Source organism: Puntigrus tetrazona, chromosome 21 (assembly GCF_018831695.1).
Source record: "Puntigrus tetrazona isolate hp1 chromosome 21, ASM1883169v1, whole genome shotgun sequence".
Taxonomy (NCBI): domain Eukaryota; kingdom Metazoa; phylum Chordata; class Actinopteri; order Cypriniformes; family Cyprinidae; genus Puntigrus; species Puntigrus tetrazona.
The window spans coordinates 12,631,808-12,645,215 of NC_056719.1; the positions used below are offsets into that span (position 1 = coordinate 12,631,808).

Consider the following 13,408-nt stretch of genomic DNA (forward strand, 5'->3'; position numbering starts at 1 on the left):
TGTCAACTTAAAAATAAAGCAGACTTGTAAAGTAACCTATCATTATTGGTATATGTATGTCATAGTTGTTTTGTTGGTTTTGATTGCTTCTGTTGTCCTTGTTCGTAAGGCTTTTTGGAATAAAGCATCTGCTAAATGACTGTAAATGGATAAGTAAAAATCTTAAACAGTACACTAAAGTAATTTTGCTGTACATGTATATTTCTCTGAATGTCAGTTTAATAAGTTCCCATTCCACACTTTTCTATTCAAAATCCAGTTTAACATATTTTGCGTTTGAATCCAAAAGAACATAGATTCTGTATTAAAGGTTGCATTGCCAACATTGGCCACAATGAAACTACAGGGAGTGAGAGTCAATCACTGCCTAGTTTAAATCTTCACATTAACAAAAAAGCTGAATTTAAGAGGCCTGCTTATTTATAATAAAACCAGGTAATAAGATTTTTTATTTTTTTTTTTCTTTAATAACCATAACAAAAGGGCTAGTTTTACTAGCCGCTTGTACCAGCACAAAGCGTCTTTTGGCATTAAAAATGTACTTTTTTTTTCTAAAGACACACAATAATGAATTGTAGCTGAAAAGGCGTAGACACAGTTATTTTTGCAACTGACCTTACTGAATATGCATGTGAAGTTTCTTTTTCCCTTTCATACACTTGTTACTGGTATTTGCACCACTATTTAATGGCCAAAAAGCATGTTTTAAACTATTTGGTGCTTGAAATGGCTGTAATTATTGTTGCTAGGAGGAGGCACTGTAGAGCACAGAGGGACGGGAATAAGGGAGAGGATTTTTTTCCACAAACATAATTCCAAAAACATGATGCTAGAAAAACACGTTATGCCAAATCATATAATTTTAAATGTGTTTCAGGAAATAAAAGACAACTTCGAAACCTTAACACGGAGTCATGTAATACCAGCTCTATCTAAACTTTTAGCAAACCTTCATTTTTTGGCCTCTGGTTCTTTTCAGCATGTTTTTTTTTTTTTATTCTTCACTTGCAACTATGCTGATTTGCACTGCGCTTAGTATATTATATTGGTAGATATGTAAATAAGATTGTGTGTGTTCTTTATTTTTCCCATTTGTTTGTCTTGGTTACAAATGTCAAGGGAACATGAAGATAGGTTACTGATTTACTTTCTTTTTAGTTTATTGTAATCAGCATTAAACATACATATGGGAATATCAACTGAATTTAACGAGTATAAATTGATCATTTATGAGGGATTGATAATGAAAGCCATATGGCAAATGTATCATACACTCAAAGGAAGTTTTATACAAAAAGATGGTGGCCATTACAATATGCTTTTGAGACTCCATCAGTCCATAATCATTATAGCAGCTGTTAATACCTGAGGGATTTTTTTTGCATGTGAAAAATGAGTCAGAGCATCAGGTTATTATCCATCAACACTAATGTGAATTGTATGGCTAGGATTCAGGAAATGTAAACTAATCTATCCATAAAATATACCTAATAAAAGCACAAATGGACAATATCATCAGAATTATAGTTTTACTTTGAATGTGAGCACATACCATGTTTGAGTTTGTACTGTATAAGTATGCTGAAAATGTAAATGGAATGTCATTTTTCTCCAAATGGCCTTGTATGTCAAATATTTATTTGCCGTTTATAGACTTGGGCTTAAAATGAGCTTATATATAAGTCGCTGGTCTCTCATTTGTTAATGCAAGTGTGTCTGTCTCATACCCTTCCTATGTCACGTGGGTTCAGCACTTTCCCAATGAAGAGAAGTGCACCTGATGGCTCATCTCTCACTAGAAAGAGGAAAGGTCGATCTACGCGGTACGTTAGAGCTAGCGACTGGCCGTTGACAGTGGGGGTGTTGCTAGCATATTTTGCGCCTTCTGGAGCTGTTTCCATGACAACCTTATGATGGACAGCATTTAACTTGACTGGCTGATTGGTAATTTTGACAAGACCCATTTCTGCCAACCATTCAGCCAGACCTGAAAGAAAAACAAACAAGGCAGACAGTGACAAATTCTATAATAGCATAATAAAGTAATAAATAAATTATTTAAAAAATTCTGCATGGTGGTTTTATCTTACCTAGGTCAGAGAGGGAGGGCAGCAGGTCTTTACTGTAGCTGAGTTTAATAACAGGAAGTGTAAGCAACACTTGTACTGCATGGAGGGTATTGGAAAGGTCCTGTACAAATTCAGCTGTAAGTGCTTCCTCTATTAGAGTTAGATTCTGTGTCACCTCATCCGGTAAGAAGAAATACATGCTTATTCCGTCCTCCATAGGAACCTGGGCTATCTGAATCAGATAAACAGAAATTATGAGCAAATACCAAATTAAATTTACTCAGTATATTTTTTCACTTAACAAGAGATTAAGTGATAATTATTATGATGCTTTTAGCTGTTTTAATTTTGACAGCACCCATTCAACGCAAAGGATCAACCAATTGGTGAGCAAGTAATGTAATGTACATTTCTCCAGATTTGTTCATCTGAAGTAACAAATTTATATATGAGTAATATTAAATGACCAATATGAATTATTCCGTTAAAATGCTGATGAAAAATATGCTTGATTCATTTTGGAGTAGGCATGATTTGCAGAATACTGCTCGCGTTATCTCAGTATCTGAGTAATTGAACACTTATAGAACAAATTACAGCTGACAGCAAATTACAGCTGACAGCAAATTTCTACAATTACAAGGCTAACTAAAACCTATGGTGGCCCAGTAATCCACAACACAATGAAATTTAAAAAGGAAATGTAAGCTCACAACAAAAAAAATAATAATAAAAAAGCAAAAATAAGCTCCCTACAGACGCAAAAACAAAAAAAATTGAACCTAATTTAATAAACATTTATTGACAGTCAAAAGTTTTAGAGGCAGTGTGTAAACATGATTGCCTCAAAGTGAGGTCGTATTTATTTTTCAATATGTGAAACTTTTTGAATTTACTGTGCAATCGCCTTAATTCCAACACATCTTTTGACAAAATCATACTAAAGCTGCCTTCACGCCATGTTGTACTGCTGAGATGACAACACTAGACATGTACCGTGCATCCGAGGTCAGAGTCAATACCCATCTTTACTGGGTAATTCTCCTGCTCCATCATGGGAATAAGAGCAGGGGCTTCTCCATCCCTCTGGAAGTTCTCCATCTTATTCGCTTTGCTAAACCTAGTTATCCATTTACCTGCAAAAAAAAATGTATAAATCACTGCCCAGAAAAAACTCAATAACATATTTCAAAATTCACAAACACATTCATCAGGCTGGACTAGTAAATGTACATGTATATTCCTGATGCACACACACATGCACTAAGTCATTACACATCTGACACAGCTTCGTTTAAAATTGAACTGGAAGTTAAGTGCTGGGTCAGAGAAGAACTGGCCCCAACTGAGTCTGGGTTCTCCCAAGGTTTTTTTTTTCTCCATTCTGTATGGATGGGATTTTGGTTCCTTGCCACTGTTGCCTCTGGCTTGCTTTGTTGGGGACACTTAACTTCTAGTGATTATCGTTGAATTGATTACAGAGACCGTCTCTGTATTTAATAACAAATTGTTCACTTTCGTCATTATACATCCCTGTCATTGTATTCTTCTGCTTTATACTGTTCAGTACTTTGAAGCAACCTGTGTTGTTAAAAGTGCTATATAAATAAAAATTATTGATTGATTGATTTTCATGCTCTTATTAATTTTGCATCTATTATTTCATGAGAGCTATTAAAGAGCAAGAGAATGAAACAAAACCCATTTACCTTTTAAGAAGGCTGCTCCCACAGGCAACAAAGCTGTGTTGCGAGAAATCGAAGGAACGACTTGTTCCACTTTTCCACCAGTTTGCTGTTTAAACCAATCATTAACAGTCTTAAGGTCCCGGGTTCCACCTGCAAGACTTTGAGGCCGTATCCCATATTGTTTCTCTACACTGTTGAGGTATTCCAGCCTGAGACGAAGTTCTGAAAACACACAGAGAAAAATGAAAACATGTACAGCTTCTCTCTCTTGGAAACATGCACAACCACACCCATTTAAAAGGAAAAACACTAACTCCTAGCTAAAAGGATGCGATCTGCTGACTTGAAGCCCTTGGCAGGTGCTCTGAGCGATGATAGAAGGTCTCTCAGTGTGTCATGGAGCTGACTGTCTTGCAGGGTGTGGTAGCGGAGGGCCCTGTAAATCTGTTTCTCGGCCCGTTCGGATGCCCCTATGAAAAATTACAAAAAAAACTAATTTGAGATTAATAATCTCAAGGTAAAATCTTAAATGTATGCAGTAAGAAAAGCATGGTCTTCTATAGAATAGTAAAGTCCCACCCATTGAAAGCTGTGTAAAGGCTGCTGAGATACTTATAGGTGACAGGAAGACGCTGGCCTTGGGATCACGTGCTGCCAGCTGACGGAACAGGTTGAAGCCAAAATCAGAGGTTGCAGCAGCCAACTTGGTGCGAGGAGTAGTAAAAAGGTCAACCACCTCTTCCTCACCTTCAGGCTCTGCTGTATCTGTCTGTAGAAAAAGTGGACCATTAAGTGGAATTGCAGTGAAAAGAATGTATGTGGGGACTCATGAAGACCTTACCAACTGGGCATGTGAGAGGGACAGAAGAGTCCATAAACCAAAGAGCACAACTGCCTTCCTCATCCTGATAAATACAAAGTTAAAAGCTCAGCATCTGTAATGAAGACCACCTGTACCCTTTGTACAAAGAGTTTTGTTAATAAAATAAAATAAAATAATAGATGCTGTGACCTGTGACACCAGGCAATACATTGGATTGGATAAAGAGATGATACATGGCACACACACACACACACACACACACAAATAAATAAATATATAATATATAACAGATCTCACTAAACTAAATTGTCTATAAAATTTAAACATTGACTTTCCTCTTTCTGAAGACTGGTCATATATACCACATGTACATTCCATCTTACTACTATTCTATAAACTACATGATCTTCAAACATTTGAACACAAAATGTTTTATCCCTGTCCTTTACATAACACTTGACACAGTTAAATTCAGGCAGAGGTTCAAGAAATGTTCCTGCAGCAGTTTCCAACATGGTCTGAAATTGTTCCATATTTCTTCAGCACATCTGGTTGCCATTAAGGTTTCTTGCTGAGCTCTTGCCCATCAATGGAAAAAAGTTCTCCTAACGCTTCACTACTAGTTTCACATTCATCTAAATTGTTTCCTGCATCTGCCACGCAGTTAAATAGTTGAGCTTGTCTCTATATCCACTGTATGTCTCAGACTTAAATCCCACACCTAATCTAAAAAAATACATTTTTTAAAAACTTTCCATGAAATAGACTATCAAATAATTATTGGGAGGGGAACCTTTAAGAAGAAAAATATATGCTTAATTATATAGCAGTTATTTTATATTCGTTGCATTCATTGTTGTTATCCCGAAAAGCACCGACAACTTGTTTGTTTACATGCTGAATTAACAAACACCCAGAGCAGTCTTAAAGAAGAGAAAAAACTAGACAGCCTAAACAAAGTTATACACTTAATCGTTTATATTAAACAACTAATGGATTACAAAACTTTTATAGTGATTTTAAAAGTGTCTGACCTGTTTTCTACTTTACCGTCGTCTCGTGCAGACTTTCAGCTCACAGCTGTCTCCGCCAACTGTGCGCGAACAGTGTTTTAGTGAGGAATCCCACCCTTTGCTGACGCTAGAAGGTGGTCTATAACTTTTGAGGAGATAGTGGTGAGAACTGTGATTCATCTCAGTGAATCGAAGTCCGTTCACCCAAGGATCGTTCGAGTTAGTTGCTGATTCTCGTGACTAATTAAGCATTTTGTTAGTGAATGAAAGTAAATAAGAACGAATATAGGCGAATAGAAATACCTATTTACGAACGGAAACACCAGTTTTCTGGGATGCATATTTAAATAACGGGCTTTTAATTTGTTACACCTTTTAGAATAAATAAATTCTAAGAAAGAAACTTTACTACTCGACCAAACAGCATGTTTAATAATTGGGTTGATTGAATGTCATTAAGTTTATTAAATGTCGTACTCGATTCTGATTAGTTAGTTGTGGCATTCAGTAGTCAGATATGTTTAAATAAATATACAGTGAGAACTGACCCCGAACTGAGCCTGGTTTCTCCCGAGGCTTTTTTCCTTTTTTCTCCATTCTGGATGGGGTTTTGTTTCCTTGCCGTTGTCGCCTCTGGCCGGCACAGTTGGCGACACTTAATTTCTAGCGAGTATCGTCGAATTAATCTCTGCATTAAAAAAAAAAAGGCTTTATCTTGTCATTATACATTACTATCACTCTATTCTCTTAGTTGACACTGTTCAGTGCTTTGTTAAAATCTGTATTGTTAAAAGCGCTAAAAAGTGATTGATTAAATGGCTGAACAAAATTATACACTGAACATTCAGTTCACGGGCAACAGCTCTGGCGAGCATTCCTTCAGTCAGCATTTTAATTGCACGCTCACTTAAAACTTGCGATATTTGTGGTATTGTGCTGTGTGATAAAACCGCCCATTTTAGAGTGGCCTGCTATTGTGGCTAGCCTAAGACACACCTGTATAATTATCATTCTGTCTAATCAGCATCTTGATATGCCACACCTGTAAGGTGAATGGATTATTTTGGCAAAGGAGAACTTCACACTAACACAGATTTAGACAGATTTATGAACAATATTTGAGAGAAAAAGGCCTTATGTGTACATTGAAAGTGTTTTAGATATTCAAAGTATTTAAAGTATTTAGATATTTCATGAGTTCAGCTCATGAAAAATGGGGGCCTAATTTCGTTCAGTGTACGAACCTTCTTCAGCGTTATGAAATAAGTTATAAAATAATTTCTACTCAGATCAATTTTTTATCTTCATATTTTTTTTTATTTGGCAAGTAGCTGTATAATATCTGAGAAAATGTATAGTCAACTCATTATTATTGCAAAATTATTTTGCAATAGTAACCAGCTTGACTAGACATTATCCGTTACATAAACCTTAAAAGGGTAGATGCCATTGAACGGCCTCATTAATGTCAAACTGAATACGACATTTATCCGCTACATTTTAATTGGGCGAAATTTGTACTGTAATTTGGATACGGATACATCTCCTTTTAGTTGCCATCCTCCATCTCCTGATGTCTAAGGAACTGCTGAGGAACTGTTTCCTTCCACATATTCAACATGTAACTTAGCATGTTTTCCATATGTGGACTGTCATTCAGTGTCCCATCATTCTGGGACACTTTGCTTGGCTTCGTGATGCTTTCAGTTTCAGTTTTTGGGTCATCGCTTTGTTCCCTTGTTGCTCCAGGGTTGGGGTTGGTTACCATACCCAAGAAGAGAGGCGTGAAAGAGGCATCATCCACCAATGCGAAGATGAATGGCATGTTGACCGCAAAAGTAGGAACGGTGCGCACAAGAGAAACAGAGGTCGCAGCTGAAGCCTCGGCCCCCTCCTCACTCAGCTCCATGCTTGAGGCATGCTGAACTCCAGAAACCTCCAATGGGCCTTGTGTGATTTTGGATAAATCAGGCCCAGTAAACAGCAAGCCCAGGCCTGAATGAAAAAGATGAAACAGTTTGACAGCATGACAGATTTTTTTAATTATTAACTCTTACTTCAGCATTGATCGACTTCATGTGGACTAAAGGGCATTCCCTTATAAGGGCAGATTTCATCACATGATGGGATTCACAGCCAAAAGTCAATCCAGAATATGGAGAAATAAACTTTTTAATTTAAAATTGTTTAAATCTTACCCATGCTTGTGAGTACTTGTCGCAGATCCTGCTTGTACTGTAATTTGAATTTAGGTAGTTTAACGTGCATGGACTTCTCGCTTTGAAAATGTTCATACATGTCCGATATGTTGAGCTTGGCAGCCACATTTGACAGATTTCCATGTGCTGGCACAGGCATTACCACCAGAAGACTCATATTTCCTTGAAAAGGGAATCTTGCAACCTAAGGGCAGTATGGAAGAACATCAAACGTAATCAAAAATACCTATGCACACTTTTGGGTAAATATAAAATTGTGATTAATTATACCATAAAACAGCTAGATTACCTGAGTGCCATCTTTTCTATCTACAAACATGCTGAGTGGGTATTTGGATCCCATCATCATGTCCACTTTTACAGAGTTTTTTTTGTCAATGTAGAAAATATCCTTTACAGTGAACTTGGAATCAAATCGGGATTGCCACTCACCTAAGAAGGAACATAATTATTAGCTTATTCAGTGAATGATAAAAGCACTATATACAAAAGGAAAGATATACATTAAAACATCTGTCAAGTTATTGAAAATTGTTTTACATATAATAATAATTTGAATAACTGTAAAATGTGTAACTTTGCTACACAAATGTAAAAAATGTTTTTAAATTATTTTAAAATGTAATGTAATTTTTACATTAAAAATGTTTTATAATAAGCAATTAGTAAATATTGTTTTTACAAATATAGTGAAGTATTCATTCAGACCCTCATGGGATTTGTGAGTAATAATAACAATAAATTATAATATTTAATAAGAATTTCAGAAGGTTAGGATGTTTTGCAAACCTCCTCAGAGAGAGGAATTATACTGATGGGGCCTGAGTCAGTATGCTTTTTAGGAATCCATGGGGCCCAGAAATCATAGTGTTACCCTATGAGGACAATTAAATTACTTTTATTTTTTTATTCTAAAAACATGAATAAATGTGAGTATAATAGACATTGTGCTTGTTTTGTTTGTTTTCTAATATTGTTTCCTAAATAAAAAGTTTGTCTTATCTAGTCATTTACAGCTGAAATGCAGACCAACCTTTAAAATGAATGGCATTTATCAGCATTAAAACAACATTTGGTGGAAGACTGGACATAAAATTGGTTATGTGTCCTTTGGTGGATTCCTCCACCCAACGATTCACTTCCTCAATTGAGGTCAGATGTGCAGGTTCAGATTTGTACAGGTTCAGTGCTCTGTCCGCAAAGTCCTGGTTCACCCTAACATCTTCACAAAGACAAAAGCAACTACAAAGTCTACAAAAAAAGCACAAGTAATCTCAACAAAACAAATATTTAACGCAAGTCAGCAAATGGATTGTTCTGAACCTTAAGCTCAAAAGGATATTTTAGTTATGTTAGGATATCAAAACGCTGTCAGTATCTTACCCGGTACGAGGTAGAGACGAGACGCCATCCTGACAGCCTTGGCAGTAAGTTGTTCTTGTAGACAGCTCAAGGTTTCATGAAAACTGGGCAGCTCTTTCGCTTGAAGGACTTCTAACAACTTGTCTTCTGTCTTGTTCTTTGCACCTAATTTAAAATAAAAGTACTCATATATAAAAACATAGCAGCTATAAATTGACACTTCTATATGGTTAATGAAAGAATGCTCACCCAAAGCGAGCTCAGCAAGCGCAAGAGAAACACTGAGAGGTGATATGATTATGTTTGGTTGCTCAGACCCAGGCTGTAGTTTTTCTAAAAGGGTCAATCCTAGTTTAGCTACTGCACCACCAACTGCTCGCTGAGCTTCCATGCTTAAGACATCATTGCAATTCACTTTGTCATTATCTGTTTCATTAGAAGCCTGAAATAAGAGTGGCAGAAATGATTATAAAAAAGACTTTTTTTAAAAAAACAAACAATGTGGATGACCAAGATATTTACTTACCAACAGTCCAAACCTAAAGAAACAGAACGTTATAAGCACTATAAGACAGTGCTTCATGTTCTTACTGTTGGCCTGGAACACATAAAAAAAAATATTAGTTATTGTCTTAACCAGGTAATATTCCATGTTATCATACAATATGTAACATGTAATGGTATAATGTCTAATATTTCATATTCTTTGTCAGTTTTTGTTAATAATGCATGTTAATTCACTGTGGATTGTACTTTTACTTTTTAATTTTTAAATGTATTGGTAATTATTCAAATTAAGGCTAATAAATAATGTTATTTTTATTAGTTAATTATTGTTCAGCAGTTAATGTTAACTGTAACTGCAGACAAAGTTGGCATTTAGGTTTTCATCATGTACAGCAGCATGATCGCATTATAACTATTTGCTCATTTATTTTATTTCTTTTGTTTTACATTCGCTACTAGTATAATGTCAAGAGTATTTCTGATGGCAAATTGTGTTTACATTTTTGACAGCCCATTAAAGATATATTAATATAAAATATACTATTAATCTGCTGCAATTTTTTTTGTTTAAATTATGTTTAATTATGTCAGTTGTTTGTATATATCAGCAAAAAACAACATATTACAATTTTAAGTCTAAAGTTTTAAAAATATTAATTTTAGTTAATTTGGGAGAATTTGTTATGCAAAAACACATTTTTCCCTCTCACATTTCCCTGTTGACTGTCCTAGGCGAAAATATTTTCTGCCATGCATACATGTATTCAATTTGATTTATGAATACATGACAAGATGCAAAATTCAGACAACAAATTGACAAACAACAACAAATATATATATATATATAATACTTACCTACCCAAACTTTGACAATAAAAAAGTGATAAATACAGGGAGAGTGAATGATGTAGATCCAGAACAGATGACTAGAGTAGAATGTTCTCAGACACTGTGCAGTTGGTTAATGTTTCATCATCCATTGACTTGTGTCACCATTTAGTTTTAAATGTAAATATTAATATATGTGATCCTGGGTCAGGAAGCACAACAGTCACAAAAAAAGATTTTATTATTTAGGTTACGTTAAAAATCTAAACTTTAATAAATGTGAAAAAGAAGGTACGCAGAATAATTCAGTTTGTTGTTCAAAGGACAGAAACAATATTAAAATTAATCATACTTTCATTTACAAAAAGCAATAACAGGCAATATTTATTGGTATTTAATATTGAACTACCTGTACATACCCTAAACAGAAACATTATTGCCATGTTTCCAGGGTGTTATTATATCCTGCTATAACAATTGTACTACTAGAATATATCATGTTTGAAAATATTTCCAAAAGCCTTAAATGGACTTTATTTGTCCAGTGTACACTGTACTGTTCCAGCTCTCCACCTACGCAAAACCTTGAATCTTTACTCCCGCCCCATTAGACTCAATAGCCACCATACTACAGAATTTTGTGACTGCTAACACACAACTCATTAAAAACACACAGTATAAACACAATCTCAAAATGCACACCAAACTGTGCAAACTTCAAGCTTCCAGGTCAAAATCAGATAGTTAATCAAAAACATTTTCTCTTTTGTGAGACTCAAACTTTGGATGATACACAAACTTGTCAAATAGAGACTAGTTTCCTGCCAAGAGAACAGTAGTGAGATCAATTCAAAACACTGTTACCAAAACCTCCTTTTGGGAAATAGGAAAGTTTTTGCTAGTCAATGTCTGTTACAGTATGCAGCATACAGTAAAATTCAGCTAAAAAATTTAAGAAAAGGTTAGTTTCATCAGTACTAGTGTAAAGAGCCCTTACAGTAGGTTCAAAGAGCGAACTGAATATAAAAACACATTGGAATACACTGTCAGTTAATGTAAATAAATACATTTATTCATTCATTATTTCTTTCTGCCTTTCAGAATCCTCTGCCAAATTGCATTTTAGTATTGGGAATATCATTGTTTGTTATAGCAGTTCCTTACAGCTTCTCTGGATTTCTAACACACAATTCATAAAATAAGTTACAATTTTCTCACGACTTAAAACTACACACCCAACTGTGCAAACTTCAAACTTATAGTCAAAAACATATTCTCTTTTGTCAGACTCAAACTTTAACCTCAAATGACATGCAAACTTACCAAATACACACACTACTTTCCTGTCTAGAAAACCCTAGTGAGATCCTTTTGGGAAGTAGGAATCCTTTTGCAAGTCAATGTCTGTTACAGTATGCAGCATAAAGGTGCATATACAAAAAATTTTGTGATAAGCTGTAAGAAATGTTTATTTTCATTACACTACTCTCAAGAGTAGATAAAAAGTAAACAGTAGATGAAAAGCACTACAAAAGTCCAAAAACCAAACAACTGAAAATACAGTAAACATACGTGGGAATATACTGTCAAATATTTTACAAAAATAAATAATGAATGAATAAATAAATTCATACATTCATTCTGCATCCTCTGCTAAATTGCATTACACTGTTGGTAGTATTTGTTATATCAGTTTCTTAAGTCTTCTGACAAAAGATTTTCTCTACATCCCCTTTCACAGAGATTCCCGAAAATCCCTGGATGTGTTTGCGTTCACACAGAAGGCACTTTGGCAAATTTCAGGCAATTTTCCAGGACCAATGTGCAGTGTGAAAGGGTTAGACAGTCGACACTCAGTTCTGCGAAAATAAGGTACATGTAAGGACTGCTTGGCTACAAATTATTTCAACAGTTTTGAGCTTTAGGGTGTATAACATGTGTTACAGTAAATAATTTACAGAATACTGAAAGTTCTATCATCTAGGGTGGCAATATGTACCATTCCTGTTTTCATGCTTGCTGATCAAAAAGTAGATTGACCAATAAAATGCAAACATTAGGACCATAATGGACCAGTCATGTGTGAGAAGGTGGGATCTACAGTCAAAGTGATTTGAGTTTTTCTACATTGCTAACAGACTTTCATTCTGTTTGGCCCAATTTCATACAGTTTTCAAAATAGAGACCATGATGGCAAATCAGCTCCTTAAGGGAAATGTATATAAATAATGACAATTAATTATGTTGAATTGCAATCATTTCTATCAGCTTCCAGGTGTAACAGAATTACAAAAAAAAGCAGAATTTTTATTAATTAAATGTTCACTCACATAACTGAACACACAAGCATAAATATACTCATACATGGGGAAAGTGTACTGTAGAGAAGGCTTGATGGTAAACCATCAAGAAAAGCAGAGAGTGAAGCTATGAAAAAGTGTGTTATCCACCTGTAAATCATCAGCCTCGTTTGTAATGGGTTCTATAACTAATACTAAACCTTGGTTACGTTTAGTTAAATGTATGATACTTGCATTGTTTTGCATTGTTCCCAGCCCCGCCAGGGGTGGGGGCGCCGGTTTCAGAAGATGAGAAATAGTGAGACGTTTAAGAGACCAGAAAAATAGAAGACTAGGGGGGCACTGTGCCGAGGCCTTTTGAAATATGTGGAGGTCATACCTCTTGGGTGTTAAAGGGCCAATCATGTCTTTGAAGAGAGAGTTTTATGACTCTTTGTCTCTAAACATAGTAATTTACATATGCACTGGATTGGAGGTTGATAAACATACTACTAAAGATTCTTAGAAACCTAATATGTTGCTGAGACATCAACATACATACTTTCAGTAAGATCATGTGAAAACAACTGACACCAAACATGGCGTAAATGAGGTGATAT

General features: G+C 35.2%; 2 protein-coding genes across 3 annotated transcripts; both read right to left on the reverse strand.

Moving 5' to 3' along the window:
* Positions 1-1,131: 1,131 nt before the first annotated feature.
* serpinf1 (serpin peptidase inhibitor, clade F (alpha-2 antiplasmin, pigment epithelium derived factor), member 1) lies at positions 1,132-6,740 on the reverse strand. Its single transcript, XM_043221613.1, has 8 exons — positions 5,615-6,740; positions 4,599-4,662; positions 4,337-4,526; positions 4,072-4,227; positions 3,779-3,979; positions 3,066-3,205; positions 2,091-2,301; positions 1,132-1,987 (listed from the first exon to the last, which is right to left on the reverse strand). Exons 2-8 carry the CDS (start codon positions 4,659-4,661, stop codon positions 1,722-1,724), a joined length of 1,227 nt encoding a protein of 408 aa, XP_043077548.1. The 5' UTR covers position 4,662; positions 5,615-6,740; the 3' UTR covers positions 1,132-1,721.
* Positions 6,741-6,887: 147 nt separating this feature from the next.
* serpinf2a (serpin peptidase inhibitor, clade F (alpha-2 antiplasmin, pigment epithelium derived factor), member 2a) lies at positions 6,888-11,029 on the reverse strand. Of its 2 annotated transcripts, none has more exons than XM_043221612.1 (9): positions 10,929-11,029; positions 10,541-10,711; positions 9,701-9,772; positions 9,424-9,616; positions 9,196-9,339; positions 8,846-9,034; positions 8,102-8,244; positions 7,792-7,996; positions 6,888-7,588 (listed from the first exon to the last, which is right to left on the reverse strand). In XM_043221612.1, the coding sequence occupies exons 3-9, from the start codon at positions 9,755-9,757 to the stop codon at positions 7,143-7,145; spliced, it is 1,377 nt and encodes a 458-aa protein (XP_043077547.1). In that variant the 5' UTR covers positions 9,758-9,772; positions 10,541-10,711; positions 10,929-11,029; the 3' UTR covers positions 6,888-7,142. The 2 variants fall into 2 exon arrangements, with proteins under 2 accessions (XP_043077547.1, XP_043077545.1); XM_043221610.1 differs by having other exon boundaries at positions 10,537-10,711.
* Positions 11,030-13,408: the final 2,379 nt, after the last annotated feature.